Source organism: Vigna unguiculata, chromosome 3, assembly GCF_037176805.1.
Source record: "Vigna unguiculata cultivar grain cowpea cultivar isolate G323 ecotype 2 chromosome 3, ASM3717680v1, whole genome shotgun sequence".
Taxonomy (NCBI): Eukaryota; Viridiplantae; Streptophyta; class Magnoliopsida; order Fabales; family Fabaceae; genus Vigna; species Vigna unguiculata.
The window spans coordinates 42,224,372-42,247,625 of NC_140794.1; the positions used below are offsets into that span (position 1 = coordinate 42,224,372).

Genomic DNA, 23,254 nt, shown 5'->3' on the forward strand with positions numbered 1-23,254 from the left:
TAAATAATAAAATTATTTTTATTATCATTCTTATATTTATAAAATTAAATATAAATAATTTTTATAATTTTATTATAATTAATTTTCATTTATTATGATTATGTTAAAAAATCAGACAAATAAAAAAAATAGTTAAATTAAATAATTGGTCACTTAAAATATTAATAAAATAGTTATTTAAATTTTAAAAAAATTATGTAAATGGTAAAGTTGAAAAACAAATATAGACAAAAAAAGAGAAATTTTCCTTTATATTTAAATATAGATGTATATAAATTTTTAAAAATATCATATATATATATATATATATATATATATATATATATATATATATATATATTATTAAAAATTTGTATAGGATCATCACCACCAACAAATAAAATAAATATGTTTGTCATGGAAAGAGTTCCATTCTCTAAAATTTGACCATTCTCTAAAATTTGACCACTATCATGGACGGTGGCGGACCTATGCCATGACAGAGGGGAGCCACGGCTCCCCCAATTTTTTATTTTTGAAATTTATTATATATATATATATTTAATTATAATAAAAAATTAAGATTTTTAAAATTATTTATATTAATTTTATATTATGGAAATTATAATAAAAAATTTAATAGAGACATTCATTTATAAAAGAGATTAGGATTTTTTTTGGCTATAAGATTTTTTTCACCGTGTAAATTATCGTGAAAGTGTGTGAAGAGAAATAAAATAAATACAAAGAGATAAATTGAGAAACAAAGATTGGGGAACACATAGATTGAAATTGAAGTATACTTCTCGCATGATCTCTCACAGATCAATGTTAGTATCTTATTATGATTTATGTATGTTAAATTTATGATTCATTTTAGAATGTTTCTCCAAATTAAGTTTATTCAAAATTAGTACAAACCTAATTATGATTTTAGGGATTCTTTTGTGAAATTGATATGAACTGTAATTATACTTTTTTCAAAATTATTATAACCCTTAATTATGAAATTTATGGATTTTGTGTTTTCTGTTGCCTATGGTAATTTTTTTTTAAGTTTTGAATTTATACCGTGTTGCTTATTTAATTAAAGTGGTATGAGTTTTGTTATGTTTTGCATTATGATAATTGTGATTTGTGAATATAAATTTTATCTTTTTCTAAATAGGTGAGATATGATAAATTTATATTAAAAAGATTATGATAAAGAGTAAAAAAATTGATTCGTTTTTTTAAGAAGAAGGTTTGTGATAAAGATGAAAAAAATACATATACCTTAACTAAACTTTTCATGAGAAATTTCACGAGAACTAAGAATTTAAGATAATGAAAAATAAATCTCTAAAGTTTTTAGAGTTATATATACTGAATTTAAAAATTATTTAGAACGCGATCCGGGAAAAGCGTCATCAAATTTGACAATACCCACCAAATCAAATTGATGAGGTATGAATGACTTATCTAAAATGATATTCATGGTTTGGTATCATGATTTAATAGCATGATATAATAGCGAATTTTGTTAAATTCTACTGTTTTATGTGTTTGTTTTAAACAGGGAAAATGAAAAAAAAATGAAAAACTTTTTTTTTCTAACTAAAAAAAATTTATATATAACAAATTTAATTTGACACCCCTAAAGATTTGGTCCAAATTCCGTGGCGATGTTGGAAATTTTCAAGATCAATGTACCTTAGGGGGGTTTAGAAATTGTACCAGCATCGTTCATCACATAATTCACCTAATTAAAATTGTGTACCCAATGGGACCTTTCCTACGATAATTAGGGCTAAAGATATCTACTGCACTCAACAACATTATTGTCTCGTTTATGAGTTGTTTGGGAGCACGAGGGAACAAGCTTTTCAATGTACAAACACATAATAACATCCTAATCCTAATTATGTAAACACCACACTATAATCAAGAAAATATTAAATAATTTCATTTATAAATTATTTTTAAAAAGATAATACTCGAGAGAAGTTTTTGGATCATTGATTTTAGTCTATTTAAAAATTATTTCATTTTTTAATGATAGCAGCTGAAAATCTTGTCCAATTGTGCTAAATATTGGTTGTAAACTTTTGTAATTTTGATATTTCTTTTTCTATAATTTATAAATAATATTCGTTTTTGCTGATAAAAGAAACACCTCAGCATCTTCACCTATAAATAGACCCAAATAGAAGTGCAATTAAAGGAGTAACCACGTGCAATTCTACCACCTATATTCTTGAATGGGATGAAGTCAAACAATTTTTTTAAAACCCGTCTTGCTAAAGAGGGTTTCTTTTCTCGCTTCTTTTTTTTTTAAAAAAAATCAGTTAATACTGATATTATTTTGATTTATTGAAATGGTTTCCTGATAAGATTTTCGAAATAAAAATTTGAATCTCATTTGGAGATCAAATAAAGACTATCGGCAATAAAGATTAATAAAAATTATGAAAAAATGAGTACTTATTACTTCTTGTACTGTTTCTTTTCTTCTTCTTTTTTTTCTTTCAATCATTAATTTTAGAAATCTTATTGCCTACTTTTTCATGTAACATTTATTTTATGTATTTTGACTATTTTTTTTTATATTTATGTTTTAAATTTATACCTTATTTTAGACACATATTTTTCTCCTTTTTGTTTCAAATAATATCTATTCTTTTAAACATATTTATAAACATTTAATTTATAAAAATTTAACATATAAACTAATTATAGATAATTTTTTATTAAGAATGAAATATCCTATATTCGTTCTCAAATATTTATAAAGTTATGCTGATTGAGAAAAATCTTAAGAATTATTTTTTGTAATTATGTTATTTGTAAGTATTTAAAAAATAAGTAAAGAGTAGAAGTAGACTTTTATAAATGGTACTAAATTATTTTATTGTTAACATATTAAACTATAAATAAAAATCAATTTACTGAATTTGACTTTACAAAAGTTGTCATCTCTCTAGAAAATTATTATTTTTCTTTTCACTATCTTAATCGTAGATTTTTGACTTTCTTCCTCATCTCTTTAAGATCCAATACTATCATTAGAGTCTTGTATCAGAACACAACAGTTCTATCCAAATATATTTGTGGCTACAATAAGTTCATTTTTTCTTTGTTCATGAATCATTTTAAGTTTTACATGCATGTGGCTTCAAAGAGTTCAAGACAAATCTTTATCTTTCTATGGTCAATAGATATGACCATATCATTTATTTGAGTTTTTTTTTTTGTAAATAGAACATCTTTTGAAAGTTATATGTTTGGAGCATAGTTGAGTAGACGATTCAATCGAGGTGAGGGAAGTTAGTTTGTTTTCTACTATTTATGTTTTAAGTGAAATTGGTTGTTGCTTATTTGATGTTGAAATACTGGATTTATTTTGATTTATGATGAGTGTATTGGACGTGGCTCTGAAGGTTTAGGTCGCTAGGCGAGTGGCATTATTTTGTAAAGTCCAAAGAGCTTAAGGTGGTTGGGTCACAAAACGAGGTCCAGATTCGCTGGGTGAATTTTGTTGAAGTTTTGTTCTTGATCGTCTATGAAAATCAAGAGAGCTAAAAAAAGAACTAGACACTCAGTGAACCAAGTACTCGTTGGACGATACACTCGCCAGGCAATACATTTATTAAGGGAGTGTACCTGCTCGTTGAGCGAGAGAAGAAAATTCTTTGTATTGATATGGAATTATTTTTGCGAGATAACAATGCATGAGTGTTTGGTATAGTAGAGTTTGGAATTTTGCAAAAAATCTACTGAGTATGTGTGGTCTAGTAGAGACTACGGTTTTGACAAAAATGTACTAAGTATGTGTTAAGTCTAGACCCATAGTTTTGCCAAAAGTCTATTGTGAAATAATATTTGATATGTATCAGACTGATATGAATATAGTTATTTTCATGGAGGAATTATTATATTGAGTGGTTTTAGGATATGTATTAAATGAGAATTCTGATAATGAGGTTATCCTGACTCTGTGACATCCCATTTGAATAGATAAAAATCTACTAAATAAAACATCACACAGTCATAATAAAGAGCAGTCAGATTTGGAACAACATACATGAGAATCCCAACTGTTACAGTCATCCACGAATGTACTTGAAAGGGGTTCTAGGCATATAACCATGCCATAGCCAAAAAGAGAAAACAACAAAGTTCACAATTGTGCAAAATAAAAGTTCATAGAGCAAGGGATTACAAAGGCACTAGGGCCATAGAATAGTCCTTCGAGGGCCACATCAATGAGCCCACTAAGCTGCACCGCTACCACCATCAGTTCTACCTCCAGAAGTATTTCCATCTGCTCCCACCAATGGTGATCATCGCAAAAGGGAAAATCAGAACAAGGACACACACACAAAAGAAATAGCAGGGTAAGCTAGAGTGAATGAAATTATGCATGTTATTGCAGCGAAATATTTAGAAATAGTCCAAACATACAACACAGTAGGCACAAGAATCACATTATAACAAGTAAGCAAGACTCTATGACTCGATTATCCGGATACATATACTAGGATCGGATTCACTGGACGCTTGCACTTGTGGTGCCCTCTACTGCTCTGCAGAGCCATTGCCAATGGGTTTCACCCTACCACACACAAGGTTAGCCTTTAAGCGTCTAAGGCCATTATCCTGCCAAAGACTAGGGTCTCCCGCTACTCTCACCACTTGGGTCAGTTTGCTCTACTTGAGACTCACTGACCCTTTAGAGTTTCGGGATGCGATCCTTACTTGAATCCTTATCCTAACATATACACTACTCACCACCATGAGATCTCCCCACGAGACTCATGAAATTACGCCTATCACACAATCAGAATCATTTTTCTCATACAATTCCACTTCCCTTATTACCTTCATCCAATTCTCATGTTAAGACATCACAAAGCCATAAATCCATGATCAACCTCATACCAAGCATGCCAATTTCATTCATAAGTCCAAACACCCAAGCATATTCACGAGCATCATATTTAGGAAGAATAATTCAAACAATACATGCATCAAATCATCAAAACAGTCAAGAAAACAGTGTCCGCACTCACCACTGCACTGACCTCGCCCAAGCTAGGGACCTCGCTCAGGCGAGGTGCTTGCCTCGCTCAAAATTGCGGGCTCTCGCCTAGGCGAGACATGCAACAGTGACCCCTGGGAGATTTCACGAGCTCTCGCTCAGGCGAGAAGGGCTCGCCTGAGCGAGACAAGGCATCGCTCAAAACGTGACTGGCCGCTTGGGCAAGCGCTCGAGGCAGAATCTTGGTCGAGCTTCTACTATTCTTGCCTAGGCGAGGCAAGCTCGCCTGGGCGAGAATACCAGTTCTTCCCCACTGTTCCGCACATGCAACCCAGAACAAACAGACCAAACATTTTATTCTTGATCTCACACAAGCCCAAACATTTTCAAATCCTTTTTAAACATAAAACAGTGGCGAAACAGGAAACATACTCCAAAAACAAAAATAAACTAGCTTCCATTACCTTGCTTAGATGCTAAAACGCAACAGACCCGCAACTAAGAAGTAAGTCAGCTCCAAGGGCTAGAGCAGTGAGCTGAAACATGGAATGAAGACAAACCAGGGTATGAGACAAAACCCTAACCGGTCTAACACACTTAAACGGTGTAAAGAAGAGGAAAACAGACCCAAAACCTTAAGGTTTAACTTACTTGAAGGTGAGAAGGATTTGGCTAGCTCGGAGATGAACGAAAGTTGTGCCCTAGCAGAGCACTTTGCTGGAGATTTGAGAGGGAGGGGTAGGAGTTGATTCTGAAAAGGTGACAAGTGAACAATGAGTCAGCTGGAAGGGGTATTGGGGTCCTACAAAGGAGCTGACACTAGGCCTACAAAAGGCCAGACCCAACCCCTTTTGGGCAGAAACAGAGACTTACAGACTCTACTAATATTGGACCCACAAATACAAAGATATTAGGATGTGAGTGCTGATAAAGATTTATATATTTTAGAGGGATGATATAAAAAAGAATTGTATCTCACAAATGATATAGAAATTTACCTTAAGGAGAACTTAATTTTTTATATGTGACTTTAGTGAGCGGAAAATTACATGCCACATGGGAATGTTTGAATTTAATTCAATACACAAATATTCTAGTAGTAGAGTAAAATGTTTATTTTTATTTTTTAAATTGTGGATAAAGCCTATCATGAGAACGAGACAAGTGGATTGATAGCCTTAAATGGTTGACTTTGAGAATTGTAATGTATGTTGTATATATATATATATATTAACAATTTTATCTCCACGAACTGAAAGTAAAAACATTAATAAATCAGTAAACTATGAATACGTAAGTTTGTAATATTTCTTTTACTAATTATATAAAGCTAATGAGTTATAAATTCTAAAATTTGTTACTTTTAGTTGTTAAATGATTTTGGGTTATTCATTCCATTTACACAGTTTTATTTAATTTTTATTTACAGATAATTATTTTTATTGGTTGAGAATAAAAAGTAGCAGTATTTTCCTGATTTTTTTGCCCCTAAATTTACCTTAGATATGGTGTATTAAATAAAAAAGATATCTCTGCAACGGTCTCTTCTTCTCATTCGAATTTGGTTTAGGTTGTGGGCTATGATCCAACCATGTACAATAATACTCTTCACAGTTATGAATTTTCATTATTGTTGTATCAAAATTAAGCTGTAACTTTGTAATCAATGTCATAGAACCCCCACGTAAGCAAATAATAGTATCAACCGTTACCCATTAATTTTCTTTTAATGAATTAAGACCACACAACATTAACTCCACAACTGTATTTTTTGGTCCTAAGCCCACTAACTCCTTCATTCCACTTATTTTATCTTTATTCACTCTTAATACTGTCACACCAATTTCTACTCCAGCATGCTCTGAATTTAATTTTTAATTCATCATTCACTCTAGTTTTATCGTCCATCTCTTTTTAATCTTTAGGGTGTGTTCCTTTTTATGGATGGATATGGAGGAGAGTGTGAAGATGGATTTGTGTAGATTTAAGAGGATGGATATTTGCGTTTTTTTGAGTGGATTTGGAGGGTAAAGTGAGTGGATTTAGAGATAATTTTTATGAAAGTTAGTGAAAGATTTGATTGATGTGATAGATAAAATTATATGTTAAAATTGATATATTTATTACTTTACCATAATACCCTTTTGTAAAAAAAGATTAATTTTTGAAATGATGTTGTTGAATAAATTTTGAAATGAGTTATCTTTTTTCATAATAAATAAATCAATTTTTTTAAAGCTTAGAAAAAAAGAATTTTGATTTATGTCAAAAAATAGTACAACAAAATTGAAATTATTTGTTAGATTTATTTTTTTAAATAAATTAATTTGATATTGACAATACCAAATACCGTAAAGCATTGAAGTTACGAAATCAATTTCCAAATTCGATAAAAAAAGTAGAAATTGTGATAACGGAAATTCGATTTAGTCCATGGCAAACGACATCGAAATAAAGTTACATGGAAAAAGTGTCACATGTAATGAAGTTCATACATAACAAGAAAATACATCACAGAATAAACATTATGTTCAAACCCCTTCATTCATATAACGAAGTAACCTATTCATCCAGAAACGTATGGGCATGCCCATAATACATCTTGTATGTAATGGGTGGGAACAAAGGTATTCATAGCACCGTGTGAATAGGTTGACATCTTCAATGTTCATACTGATAACATCTGAAATATGTCTTCTTTGCTATATTGAAATTCAGGCTGAGAACGAGTAAGACGATTATATTCCGTTATGAGGTCGTTTCTTACTTGAAGTGCAACTCTTTGACGATCTATTGCAACATTCATTCTTCTATTAAGCTGACTTGATTCCTCTAGGAGGTCCATTATTCTCTGTTCCATCTACTTAAGCACACAATAATGAATTGGAGTTAGCAGTGAAGAATAACAATTATTGTATAAAATATTAAATAGTAAATAAATGAATTAATTTAATTCCATGAAAGAATAGGAGAATACAAGTCACTCATCTGAGTCTTCATCCCCGTTAAGAAGGTCATAAATCTGGTTGACAGTGGAATTGACTTCATTGAAACGTCTGTCAACATCAATGGTCAATGTTTGTAACCTGGCTTCTATGGATTGTACTCCTCCCCATATTTGAGTTAATAGTTGTTCTGTTGTTGGGGTTGGAGGTTCCACCATATTTTCTTCACGGTTGTTATCTCCGTCATCACTGTCTTCATCCATGGGACTTTCTTCTCTTCGTTGTGGTGCATCATCAGAACGACCACGAAGTTGTTGCCATTCACCGTTTACATGAACAATATTCATCTTCCTCAAATTCTGCACTAAAAAGCGGTGTCTTAAAGATACAGTCGTCGTTGTATCAACCGAAAGATCCACTCCAGCATATTGCATGATTGCAGTTATCAAAATTCCATATGGAAGACCTGTCTCAGTACTCTTGCACTTAAGCATGTTTTGCATGATGACATGTGGCCAATTAATTAAGATGTCATTCTTTAAAGCCCATATCATGAAAATGTCGTCTTGTAAAACATGTGAGATATTAGTCATCCTCGGTGTCAAAAAGTACACTATAACATACTGTAATAGTCTATCATTTATCTGTAGGACACCAACCGTCTTCACTGCTTTAAAACGGGCACCTGGTCTTACCATGGAGGCTAAAGCCATGTCCCGGTTATAGTTCATGTCAGGTGGCACCTCTGGTAATGATAACTTTCGACCTTGATATTTCATACCACATATTTGAAACCAGTCAGATGGTTTCAGTTTAATTTTCTTCTTGCTGACCTCACTCATCAAATAACCATTACCGGAGATCTGTAGATTTGCATAGAACACCTTAATTAGATCCGGAAAGTACGAATACGATAATGTGACGTAATTTGAAAGGCCTTGGAACAAAAGATGTTGATGGAAGTAAAGCCCAGAATCCATAAATGACTCCAAGTTCATAATCTTTGGCTCTATTATTCGTCTATGGTAAAAGTGATTCCCATAATTTTCCATTTGTTTGACAGTGCTGAAGTATCGTTTTTGATCTAGTACGTCTTCCACGGTTGGCCCTTTTTGTAGGGGTGCTTCATCTTCCATCGCTGTTGATTTATCCTTACGAACTTTAGGTCTATACTTTGATGATGATGAAGCCATGAGAAAGCAGACTTGTATCAAAAAAATGAAAATCATTAGGCACAGAAATGGCATTCCCAAATTACTAATGGTCAACATAAATATGTGCGTCAGCCTAAGCCTTATGGAAGTGAGAGGTTTAGTTCATACAACACTTTATAATACAGGGAACATAACATCTTAACATTACAAAAACATGGTAATTAAAACCACGCAAATCAACAAAGTAACAAGTCATATAAAACATACACACGTAAAGCACATTGTGTACAAATCCTATCCACTACGACCAACCATCATACTATATAACTTATTCAATCTTAGATGTTGTGGCATTCTCATTAGTCGCTTCGTATGAGTCGGATTTGAGTAGAGGTAATCATAGCACTGTTCCATAAGGCTTTCCCCTTGGATATTCATCCCTGCAAGCATTTCCCAAATATCACTTTCTGTATATTGGAAAGTCGAGCTCCACTTCATCATCCCAACTTACTCGTTTAGAATGTCGTTACGTTTCTCAATGGCAATGACTTGTCTCTCGGCAATGTTTGACATCTTCTCAAAGTGTGAGTTTCCGGCACCCATAACCTCCATGAATCCATCCAGCTTGGTTGTGAGCTTGTCGAATTGAGAATCAACAATGTCAATCATGGGTGCTTTCTTTTAGATCCCCGAGATGATGAGGTTCCACCAGATGGTACAGAAGGAACACTTTGGGTAGGGCCTGGGCTATACTCATCCATGGATGGTGGTGAGGATGGGTAAGCATTCTCGCGTGGTTCATAGCCTGGAGGCTCAGGTGTGTACTCCATTTCATCATTCAAATCAACTTCTAAACGCCTTTGTTGGCGAATCCGACTAGCTTGTGAAGCAGTTCTCACCCCCTCACCAGTTGCACGATCTGATGACCATAATTCCTCCATCAGGTCGTAATGCCTTATAGGGGTACTTTGCCACTTCGCTGCGTGCGGCTTTGACTGAAAATGTAAACATATTCATACATTACACGGTTAACATGATATTCATACATTATATTTTTAGCGTTTCACATTACCTGCAACAACTCTGCCCACACTTCATCTTCAGCCTCAAAGACCTTTGATATGTTGTTCCACGCAAATCCACTTAGTGAACAAAATAAGTCATGCACCTCACGCGACTTTTCCTTCAACACTTTTTGTCTATTCTTAACGTTGTTTTTGTTAAGGTTCACAAACCCTGCTTCATGTAGATTGCTTAGCATGTTATTGTATGCTTGGGTTGTCCAACTACCATCCACCCTGTTACCGAGTCGAGCTTCATCTAACATGGCATTCAGGAGTCGGTTGTCCATGTCCTCTGTCCATTTAGTGAATTCACGTCGGCCCACAGAGACAGCAAGTCCTTTACCCCTGTTCATTTAGTACCTATTGCAAGCAAAGGAAACTAAAACATAAAATTTAATCCATAAAATTAAGTTCACAGATTACCTAACCATTACTATATAACAGACATTAGTCATTCATATTTGCATTGCAGTACCATACATTAGTACATCAACTTAATTGTTGTCATAATCATTCCACATTCGATGAGCTATTTCATCCCTTAAATTACATCCAAGTCGATAATCATCCTCACTTTGATGTGTGGTGCCACCATCTTGATGTTCTGCAGCCAACTTTCTATCTACCTCATCAAGCAAGCTTGCATCATGATCGACAGATCGCAGAAAGTTGTGTAGGATGCAGCATGCCAACACAATATGTGTCATTGTTTCAAGAGAGTAATGTGGTTTGGTTCCACTGGCTATAATTGGGAAACGTTTTTTTAACAACCCAAAGGTTCTTTCTATAACATTTCTGAGTGACGAGTGACGATGATTGAACAATTCTCGAGGATTTTGTGGTCCTCTCCGACTGTACTCTTTAAGATGATATCTGACACCTCTGTAGGGGGTCAAAATTGATCTTTTAACCATAAACCCAGCATCCCCAAGGTAATATTTTCCTACATTATTTTGCACACATAGGTTATGACTTGAATATGTTGCATGTCAAAATAAACAAATTATTGACTAACCTTCAGGTATGACTAAAGAATCATTTCTAGAGAGAGCATCTTTCAATATCCTTGAATCGGATGCTGTTCCTTCCCAGCCAGCCAATACATACGTGAACTTCATATCAAAGTCACATGCCGCGAAGACATTTTGTGTTGGCCAGTCTTTTCTTCCTCGAAACCTTGGAGCATCAGCTCTTGGGACTCGGACTCGAACATGAGTTCCGTCAATTACGCCTAAACAATCCTAATATTTGACAAATTCAAAATATTAAGACATTGTTTAAATATGGATTCATTGCTGGAATTGAATGCGTCTTTGAAGAGATTTACCTTAAAGTATGGATAAAATCGACTACTGCCTTGAACATGGGGATGAACCTCAGCGCCACTTGGTTGAATTAACAATTCAGACTCCAAAGATAGTATTGCATCCAACACATTGTGAAAATGCCTACTTACTGTCGAGCCAGAACGATGGAAAAAGAATCTCACACTTCGATTCTTCACATTATGTCCGATAATGTGGAGAAATTTGGCAACTTATTCCTCCACAGTTGACCTAACCGCATCGTTCACTAACCCGGTTGATCTTAGACGATTACATAAGTTAATAAATGTCTCGGGTCCCATGCGGATAATGTCACGACAGCGATTAGTATGCACCAAGTATGACATTAGCTGCTCTCTACGACGATCTTTGTTTAACAAGCACTCATGAATACTACTTGTTTCTATGGCCATATTTAGTATATACAATGCATGTGCAACAATGCATAGCATTGTTAATGCAGCTAAGGCGGAACGCAGTTGTAATTGACGACGTAAATGTGTAACTACATTAAAGTCCACACCCATTACATCATCCACAATATCTTCACTGTCCAAGTAACTCATATCTAATTCTTCATCCATCTAAATTACCCAATTATAAAAATAAATTTAAATTACTACCATCGTAACTAAAAAAAATTAGCTAAACTAATTTTCGTAAAACATCAATACTACTTCCTTATCAATGTTACTAACTAAAACATCAATACTATCAATACTATGCTGATAATATTTGACATTATTGTAAAAAAATTACCTCAACAAAACCTCAAGTGGTAACACAATGAAAATGAAGAGGACCACACCGCAATTCAAAGCAAGTAACTGAATAACAAGCCAATACCAAGCCTGTGAAACATTATACAAATCAAACATTATATATAAATCAACCATCACCAATAAAAAATAACTTATATTTTCACATCCCTATAATATGTAATTTTTTCGGCTAAAAAATTACTTATATTTTCACATCCCTATAAATCCCTATCATATGTCATTTTTCCGGCCAACAATTATCACCTCACCTCCGGCCAACAGTGTCTCAACTCCAGGCCAACAACACTGTATCACCAACAAACTGACTGGCGAACGCGAACTCCCCGCAGCGCCTCCTCACCTCCGGCCAACACCTCTATCACACTGCAACTCGCAACTCCCGGCGCCTCCACCTTCAAACAAACTCGACGGACGTCCGGCCGCCCACCTTCACCTCCACACTGACAGCTCCTCTGCCAGGCGCGGCCTCCGGCAACTTCAAACACCACCACGTCCACCTGCGCAAAACACAAAACATGAAAAAAAAAATTTATATATGCCCCTCAACACCGGTGTCGTAACCGGTGTCGCCCTTTAAGAAACAAGGCACCGGTTACGTAACCGGTGCCATCACCCCATGCACACAGCACCACACCGGTGCCACCGGTGCCACCCCCACACCAGAACACCTCACCACCAAACCGCACCGCCACAGAAAACCTCAATCACCACCCTCACCTGTGCCATCCACTCACCACCCCAACGCTGCCCTAACACTGCCAACACCGGTGCATTCAGAAACTCCAACCTGCGAGGGCACCGGTGCCTCCCTCACCACCGTCTTCCATTATCACCACTCACTCCAACACCCCGCTGACCACCCTCCTGCGACCACCACACCCCAAATAACTCACCTGTCCGAGCTTCACAGAACCTCTTCTTCACAAAACCAAACAGCCAAACCAAACATCCTTCCATGACTTCGTGCACCAGTTTAAATCGTGGTGGGAGAAGAATATTTTAGGAACAGCAACTTCAGGAATCTTTTCAGGTTCAGGAATCATTTCTGCAAAACGAATATTGCCATGCGCGCATGGGAAAAGCGACTGAAAAATGAAGGGTAAAATGGGTAAAACACCATCTTTATTCGCTAATCTTCTCCTCAAAGCGTGGATGGAAAAATCCACAAATCCCTTAAATCGTCGCTCTCAAATCAGCTTCAATTCGTTCAATGGAACACGATATATTTTACGATCCGCGCTCCCTAATTCATTTTAACAGTAATATCCCTACAAACGAACAGGCCCTTAAGGTTGTGTTCCTTTGTGTAGATGGATATGGGGAGAGTGTGAAGATGGATTTGTGTAGATTTAGGTGGATGAATATTTGTGTTTTTTTTAGTGGATTTAGAGGGTAAAGTAAGTGGATTTGGAGATAATTTTTATGAAAGTTAGTGAAAGATTTGATTGATGTGATAGATAAAATTATATGTTAAAATAGATATATTTATTAAGTTACCATAATACCCTTGTGTAAAAAAAAGAATGATTTTGTAATTTGATGTTATAAAAATAATTATCATTAATTAATACGAATTTAAAAAAATATTAAAATTATATAAAATTTTAAAATAAAATAAAAATTAAATTTTTATGAATGTAAAAAAAAAGTTAAAAAATTTAAAAAAAAAGTCAAAAGAAGTTAAGGAAAACGTAAAAAAAAAAAATCAACGACACCAGTGTCGTAACCGGTGTCGCCCCATGTAAAAACAAGGCACCGGTTACGTAACTGGTGCCATGACTCCTCACTAACACAACAACATCGGTGCCAACCCCAACCCCACAACACCTCACCACCACCGCGACAGAACACCTCACTCACCACCTTCACTTGTGCCATCCACTCACCACCCCAACACCGACTGCCCTGCAACCGGTGCCCACACCGGCTGTCCTGCAACTGGTGCCCACACCGGCTGCCCTGCAACCGGTGCCCACACCGGTGCATTCACAAACTCCAGCTGCGAGGGCACCCCTCACCACCCTCACAACCACTGCATTATCACCACTCACTCCACCTCCAACACCACTCACTCCACCACCCCGCAAGATCGGTGACGGCCCTCCCGCAACTGCAGTGCATGTGAGCGAAGTGAAAAAACGAGGGCAAAATGGGAAATAAATCCTCTTTACTCTCTAATCTGCTCATCACAGGGTGGATGAAAAAACCTACACATCCCTCAAATCCGCTCTCCGTAATCGTTTTGAATCCATACAATGGAACACAGTACCATTCATGAATCCGCGCTCCCTAATTCGTTTCAACAGTATCATCCTCACAAACGAACAGGCCCTAAATATTTATAAAAAAAAATGTTTGTTTTGAAATATTATTTATCTTTCATGATAATTAAAGCTTTCATTATCGTTTTCTTTTATTTTCTCATACATAATAGAAATTCTTTTAGTAATCTTGTAGGATGACAATTCAAATGGAACAAAAACTTTTATGCTTCTTATTCGATTAGCGACGTGGAAAGTGAAGCATTAATTATTTAATGAGAAAATCATGTAAAAGTGAAGTGGTTTGATTTAATGGATAAATTTGAGTAAAATGTTTACTTATATATAGGTGATTAATTGAATTGAATTGCAGAAAATATTCTTTTTATCAACAATAAAGAATAACAAAAATTAAGGTATAAGTTATTTTTAACGTAAATATAAAATGACTTTTATGTATATATTTTTAAATATAAACATTATTTTGATTTTAAAAAAATAGTTGAAAAACTGAAAATAAATTATTTTTTAATAATATGAATCATTTGAAATATTATTTATTAGTTTTCAATAATAATTATGAAAAGTAGAAAAAAAAAAACAATAACTATAATTATGTTAAAATAAAAAATATTAAATTTTACTTACAAAACAAATTATAAAAATTCACTACTTTTTTTCTCGTTTCATACTTTATTATCTGTTTCAAAATTTTGTCTGCAAATCATCCTGCACCAAATAAACACAATTTTAACTTGTCATCTCAAATCAATCCTATCTCTTGAAATAGTAAATCATTTCGACCATTAAAAGTGTTATACGTAAGACTTAAAATGTTTTCTTTCTGATACGAAAATAAGTTTGACAAATTCATGCTACTCATAATTTCTGAACAGATATTGTCAATCACCCGTCAAGTTCCAATGCATGACATGTAATTCAAAATGAACAGCTGGAACCCAGATTTAGAGGTTTACGTAAAAACCCTTCCAACTTAGCATTTAGGATTAAATCCTCAAAAAGTTACATGTTTTGAGTATAAAATAAAATTAGATCATACACTAACTCTAAATTCAACCTCATTTAATTTGCATCCTATACTAATAAGGACCATCGAAAATGAAAAAGAAAACACGATTAACGAAAAACTATTTAAGAACTAAAATTTATTAGAACTCCATCTGTTGCTTTACAAAAGCTATATAAGATTTTCATTACCAAAATTAAAAGCAATACTTAAAATTTTATATTTTTAATGAAATTTTAAAGAAGTTGTTTCCTTTTTTTTATCTCTGTTTCAATATATATTTATATGTCAAGATTTTATCTTTATTACTATAACTGACTTTGCTCTCTTTATGTTAATCGCTTTACTTCAATACAAGTGAAAGAATCATTTTGGAAGAAGAAATAGAATGTCAAAAAATCATTTTCGAAGAATAAATAGAAGAATACCAAGGGAGGGAGTAATTAAACATATAACGACAAAAGATTATATTATTTTCAAATTTTAGAAGTAACAACTAAAAATCTATTTTTATTATGATCGAGCAAATTCTACGTTCATAAACATAGTCATCCCTATTCTAACACTACCACATGATTTTTTATTGATTATAAATGCAAATATCACTTTCAAGAAGCTTAATTATAGCATAAATACGTGTAGCAGTTTGTTGGCAGCTGAAGAAGGTGGTAGAGGGTTTTGTTATGCACTTTATTTAAATAATTAACGTTCTTAATCATAGCACAAATTTGCTTCGGGACTTTCACATGGTAAAAATTTCATGAACATGCAATGAAAGTGGGTATGGTATATTTATGGGGTCTTCTACGATCTCCAATCCTCCATTATGTTCCTGCGGAGTTACTGAAAATCCTCACCCTGGAAACCTACCTTTTCGTTTTCGATCAATGAGCAGCTTTAGTGCTGCACTTTCCCCTAGAACACTCCACTCTCCAATACTAGGGTTTTACTTACTTCCCTTCTCATTACTACAACAAATAAATTTCACTACCAACAAAAGCAACACGACAACGACATCTCAACCCGCCATTGTTCAATGCAGACCAGGATGTTCTCCGAACAGAGCGAAGAATAAACAGATATAACAAACACACAAAGCAGAAAGAAAGGGCAAAAAAAAATAAAAATTATAAAATGTGCCACAACGGACGCCAATGATGCTAGTTCCAAGGTCAACGCAGAAGCTATCATTATCGTGCAATTGAAAACAAGAGAATCACTTTACTCCGAGTATGTCGTTCTCACGAAACCCTTAAATTCCCAGTACACAAAATTAATGCAAACATAAAAAATCGAAACAAGCACTGAAAAGCGCAACCGCATGCTTAAACACAGCACTGTCAACGATTTCAGGATTATCGATAATTTCAAGTACTTACCAACCCATAGTAGGGGCCAGAATACACATATAGACTTTCGACACATAAACCTAGTTAATGCTCCTACCAATCATAAAAAACCAAACCCTAAAAAAACCACATTCCCCGTGAATGCGAGAGAATTAACGTCACCCGACAATGTAATCAACAACAACAACAACACAGAGATCTGATTAATTCAGATATAGATTAAAACAAAAGAACCATAAAACAGACTGGACATGTTTTTCCTGTTTTTCTCCATCACTAAAGCTACCAAATTTAACAACCATTAACGCATCAATAATTTCCAGAAGTTAAGCATTTTGCATCCTGGTCGCAAAGGAATTCAAAAGTTCGGGATACTGAAGATAATCTTCAATGCTGGAGAACCCTGGAATGTGGTTCAACATAAACTGGTTGTCTCTCTGGAAAGAGGTCATACCCTGCATGGCATTAAAGCCACTAAGAGCTTCAAATTGTTGCATGGGAGAATCATGACAGACACCAAAACCTTCGACCTTGGGAAGAACCCTCATCCTGGAATCACCATAACCCTTGCTAGCAGAAACAACCACATGATCATATATCTGTTGAGGAACCGACTCGGGAAGAGACTGATTCAAAGTCGAAGTCTCAACTTTTGGCTTCGACTTGGGCAAGAACTTGTGAACTATCTCTTCCAGCAGCCCAGAATCCGAAGACTCACGAGGGAAAAAGTCGGAGTCTTCATCAATAACATCAGCTACCTCAACTCCATGATTGGCACCAACAGTGTTTTGGTAGTTATCAGCGTTGCCGACACAACAGCCGTGGAGATAGTTAGTAGCAGTAGGAGGTAGAGTTGAAGATGAAGTGTTGACATAAGTAGGAGATTTACTGTTATGAAACTGCTGATTGGAAGCAGAAGAAAGCAGACAGGGGTTGGAAGAAGAGTTAAGGAAGTCACGAAAGAGAAGCATGTTGAGAGAGGAAGTAGAGGAAGAAGAGCTGTTGTGGGAAGTTGCAGGAAAGTCACTCCCCAAGTTTGTGTTATGGGGAAACCTGCTGACGTGGCAGTGCTTGGGGAGGTTAAAGGGATGGAAGAGGTGGGGATCAGCCGCGTCAGGGTAGACGAAGTTGGTGCGGGCCTTGACACCGCGCATGGCTCGGGCGGCGCAGTCGTAGGCACAGGCAGCCTCCTCCGCCGTGTCAAAAGTGCCCAACCAGCGCCGCTCCTTAGATTGCGGGTCACGGATCTCAGCAGCGTAGCGACCCCAGGGGCGGCGGCGAACTCCACGGTAACGCATGGCGGTGCCGGAGTTGGCGGTGTCACGCAAGGTGCGCTTGGCAGCACACTTCTTGGGGTGAGGGTCTGAAACGACGTCGGGTTCTTGAGTTGGTGCGACTCCGTTAAGACGACGCAATGCTTCTTCCATGATTGTATTGGATTTGAGTATGAGAGAGGAAGCGTGTGATAGCTTTCTTCTTCTCAGTTTGAAGTTGGAGAGAGCTTGTTCTGTGTATCTGCTCGTGTGGGTAGCTTTATTTATACTATTTTGACAAACAGTTGACCATTGGTTACTAGAACATTACATCAACTCACTCTCTCTTACTAAAATCAATATCAACTACTATAAATTAAACTTAAGAATTTCATTCTAAGTTTCAGTTTTTAACTAATTTTAGTTAGTAAAAGTATATCTCTTTTCTAGAATTTTCAGTGTCATTGTTATTAATTTTCTTACACTGTTATATTATTAATTTTAAGACATGAAAATGAAACTAAGTTTGAAAGACCACTATAGCTTTAAATATTTTCTTTTCACATCATAAAGTCACAAAATTTATTAATACTAAATATTATTAATGATTTCTTTAAAGAATTACCAGAGAAAATTTATATTTTTTACTGTTAGAATTGATTCAAAGTTTAATCTTATTTATTGATTTATTTGAGAAATCAGAACATGTAATATATATATATATATATATATATATATATATATATATATATATATATATATATATATATATATATATATATATTCGTTCTCTCTTCTCAATAAAAACAAAGATATATGGTAGTTTTTAATGAAACCAATATACTTCAATTCTATTCTTATAAAACATTCAAATTAAATTTTTTCTAAAAAAGTTGCTTTCAAATTAATGACTCACTTTGTTTATGGTGGAAAAGTAATATATATACTCACATTCAAATAACATATATATATATATATATATATATATATATATATATATATATATATATATATATATATATATATATATAATAATGGTTATATAATATTTATCTTAGTATGATTATATTACGGTTTTAGTATTAAACATGAAGAGACACAGACATATACTTTGAATTCCATAATATTCAAAATATATTAAAATTATCTTTTAAAATATAAAATTAGGTTAACATTTAAATATTTCTAAAAATACAATTATATATTATAAATTATCTTTTGAAAATGTAAAATTAATTCAACATTTAAATATTTACAAAATATAACTATGTAAACATACATATACAACTCCCATCATTCCATCAATAATTGTATTGTTATTCATATTTTCAATTGCATTATCATTTATTCACGAATAACACATGATAATAATATAAAATAAAATAAATCAAACTAAAAATAAGATAAATTAGTGCGATTATAATAACTCGTACAAATCATTTATCATCATCTCATAACAAAGGTAATTTTCATCAATTCAACTGTTCAATAAACTCAAGAAAAATCATATACGTTAACATAATTTATACCCTTAGTAGCACGAAATATAACCACAACCCTTGTATTGTGTCCCACCAAATATTTTTACATACAAATAAGTGTAATTTAAAACTTTTTTTATCAGCAAATAAAACCTATTCAATCATTGACCCATCTGAGTTCATTTTACTCTTTTCAAACATTAACGTATAATATGAATCAAGACATCTTTATACAGTGTCAATTAAACAAGTTACCTATAAATCAAATTCAAGCATTACACATTTCAAGCTTTTCAAAAACTAAAAAATCAATCTTTAAACAAACACTTTAAAGTCTATCATGTAAAATAAAAAAATTCATCAAATTCACTCTACTCCAAACCATAAACACAATCTAAACATTTTAATTCAATAGTTTCTCTTACCTAAAAAAAAGTTTACACCTACAAAGATTTCATAGAGTTTAACTTTCACAAGTATCTCTAACTAAAAAAATAAAGTTCAAATTAACGATCTAAATATATCTTTATAACCAAAAAAAATAAAGATTCAGAGTTATTTAAGGTTACTGCAAAACCTCTTGTGACTACATACACAAAACAGAATTGACTCAAGAAAAGAAACACAAGAAGTGAAGTTACTATTTTCATGAAATTTATCGGTTAATTGTATTATCCTTTACAAATGCTAAAATATGGTTAGATTTTTGAAGACGTGAAAGATGAATCCGAATCTTAGATAAATGACAAAGAATGTTTAGAAAAAATATTTAAAAAAAAATGACTATTTTTATAATTTTTATAAAATGAGACTCGTTATAATAAAGTTTTATTTATAATTTAACTTCTTATTAATAAAATATTTGAGGATATCAAATCATATGTACTCTCTTTATATACTTTTATATGTAATCTCTTTATATGTTGCAGATAATTTTTTATAGGATGAGATGTCATGATAAAATGTGTTTGCACCAATTTCATAGTGTTTCTTCCTTTGTTTCTTTTTACAAAATAATGCAAAATAAGAGAGGTGAGTGTGTTTATATTTTGTGAAGAAAGTTAACTTAAAATGAAAAAGTATTTGTGGGTTTCAATATTGTTACCTAAATGCACCTTACATATATGCCATTTTATTGAAAGAAATGAGAAATTCAACCCTTTGAATATATATATATTCACGTGGGATGTGAGAAGAGAATGGAAGTGTCTTGATTATTTATTTTTTATTTCTCTTTTTTAATCCATTTCAATTTTCACAGTACTTAAAGTACATTTCTTTCTTTCTATACTACAGTCTTATATTTATTCTATTTATATATGAACAAGGGGAGAATGTATCAAAGGTTAAAAAATAAATTAATTGTCTGTATGATTTATTGTTGTTATTATTATAATTACAGGTAGTTTTTATTCAAATGAATTTATCCCTAAACTAACTTTAAATTCATTATTTTTAAAATTATCATATGTTTTTATTCTTACATCTATTTTAAAATTTTATTTGTATTCTTATTTTCTTTCCTTTAATTTAAATAACTCTATTTTCTATTTAGCTTCTCCTCCTTTTCTTTACTTTTCTTTCTCTTTCTTTTCACTCCCTAGTCTAAATAAAAACTTAATGATAACTAATGCAATGCAATTGAAATGCATAAAACTTTCACATAAGATTCTTTCTTTATTTTTTTTGTGTACACCTCAACTCTAAAATATAGTATTTTTGAACTTTAAAAAAAATTATCATAAAACTATATAAAGTTGAAGAATAAAAGACAGTAAAAAGGTAAGACTATTTAAATTAAAAAAAAATTACAAAACAAGTAAAAAGTAATATATGTGTATTTATCATTCATTTTATTTTTTAATTGTTTATTCTATAACATTTAATAATGAAGTTTAATTTTGTTATAACATTTTAGAGTTCAATTTCTTTTATATCTTTTACCTTTTATATCTTTATATTTATTATTTAGTATTCATTATTTAAAAAAATACCAAAAAAGGGAAAGAGTTTTTTTTTCGTTGTATAATTATAATCATGATGATTTAAATAAAAATTAAAACATTTTTATATCTATTTGCTATTCATATTTTATTATAATTTCATTTTTTATTATGATTTCAATTTATAGTGTTCCTATTATATGATTATAATATTATAAAAAATGATAAAAATATTTTTAGAATTACCTTTTATATAATTTTTTTTAACTTCAATGTAAATTTTAATAATATTTTTATTATGATAATTTTTTTTTTCATTATCATAAAAGTTATTCATACATTTGCGTACACAATTTTCATAAATATAATAATAAATATAATAATAAGTAAATATAATTATAAATATAAGAATTAAATAATGTAAGCATTACTAAAATATCTATAATATAGATTGTTGTGACATTTTTCTTCACTGTTGTAAAACATATTATATGTATATATATTTATTTATTTATTTTTCTTGTTATTCTCATATTTAACTCTCTTTTTTCTCTTTGTCATTTTTTCAACTTTTTTATTTATTTTGGGGCTCACTTCACTTATACATGGGTGATCACTGGTGTAATGTAATAGAACTTTGATATATAGTTAGTACTAGATCTTTGTTTTCTGTACACCAAAATTCTAAAATATAGTATTTATTAATTTTTGTAAACAGTAACTTCTTATAAAACTATATTTAGTTTTTATATAACATGTTTGCACATATTAAATACATGGTTTTCAACAGCATGCATCTTCATTGAAAAGAAAAAAAAGAGGCAAATACATAATTCTTTACACAAACTTATTGTAAATAAAGCTCCTATAAATAAAATAACTCCTTATAAAGTGAACAAAATACAAAATTTTAGATGATAAAATAATCTAAAAAAAATCCAAAAGCAAATACATTCCCACTTATCCATTTTCCTAAATAGACAAAGTTAAGTTATATCTCACGAGTGAAACTGTTTTTTTATTTTTTAGATAATTACCCTGATAGGTAGGACAAATGGGCAATGCTAAACTTACACTACAAGTTGGAGGAGCGACCCTGAACACTGTGCATGCATGGCATCATGATAACCTCTTCTCTGTCTGTCCTTCATCCATTTCTCCACACAGCAGACATGGACATGCGCATACATACATAGCTTAACTTTCTTATAGATCTGACTTTTCAAAAACCTTTCCACCGATGAACTTTGGTGCTTCTGCAGAGTCCTTCCAGACAAACCATGCAGCTATATATGCTCCTATCACCACAAACACTTTTCTTTTCTATGTCCCTTTTAATTAATCTAACATTTTCTTATAATCCCCAAAACCACACTGACAAAAGTTAACAAAATTTTCATGTTATGGGAGTGCTTATAACTTCAATTTTATGCAAATTAACCATCTACAATGGTTTGTAAAGTACACAGAGAAAATATAATATCAATCATAATTTTTTTGTTAAACCATTTATGAAGGACTTTAATCTTTGTCTGTCTGTGTCAATCTTGTTGATATAGTAATGAAGTAATGAAGGTGTTACTGTTGTGACTTGTGACAGCTTGCTTGAGCGCATGACAGTAGAAATAATTGTCTTTGCCTATTTCCGAGAGTACGTGCACAAGAAATTAT

General features: G+C 32.7%; 2 protein-coding genes and 2 pseudogenes across 2 annotated transcripts; all 4 read right to left on the minus strand.

Moving 5' to 3' along the window:
• Nucleotides 1–7,979: 7,979 nt before the first annotated feature.
• Nucleotides 7,980–9,080, minus strand: LOC146887872 (uncharacterized). The gene has a single exon (XM_085670447.1). The coding sequence runs from the start codon at nt 9,078–9,080 to the stop codon at nt 7,980–7,982; it is 1,101 nt and encodes a 366-aa protein (XP_085526573.1).
• Nucleotides 9,081–9,392: 312 nt separating this feature from the next.
• Nucleotides 9,393–10,449, minus strand: LOC114175423 (uncharacterized; annotated as a pseudogene).
• A 207-nt stretch (nt 10,450–10,656) lies between these two features.
• On the minus strand, nt 10,657–14,545 carry LOC146887873 (uncharacterized; annotated as a pseudogene).
• Nucleotides 14,546–16,902: 2,357 nt separating this feature from the next.
• Nucleotides 16,903–18,333, minus strand: LOC114177078 (ethylene-responsive transcription factor ESR2-like). Its single transcript, XM_028062312.2, has one exon. The coding sequence runs from the start codon at nt 18,331–18,333 to the stop codon at nt 17,233–17,235; it is 1,101 nt and encodes a 366-aa protein (XP_027918113.1). The 3' UTR covers nt 16,903–17,232.
• Between the last annotated feature and the right edge of the window lie 4,921 nt (nt 18,334–23,254).

What these genes read in the sequence shown, in the direction of transcription:
- LOC114177078 (XM_028062312.2), bottom strand. Translation starts at nt 18,333, where the DNA reads ATGGAAGAAGCATTGCGTCGTCTTAACGGAGTCGCACCAACTCAAGAA.
- LOC146887872 (XM_085670447.1), bottom strand. Translation starts at nt 9,080, where the DNA reads ATGGAAGATGAAGCACCCCTACAAAAAGGGCCAACCGTGGAAGACGTA.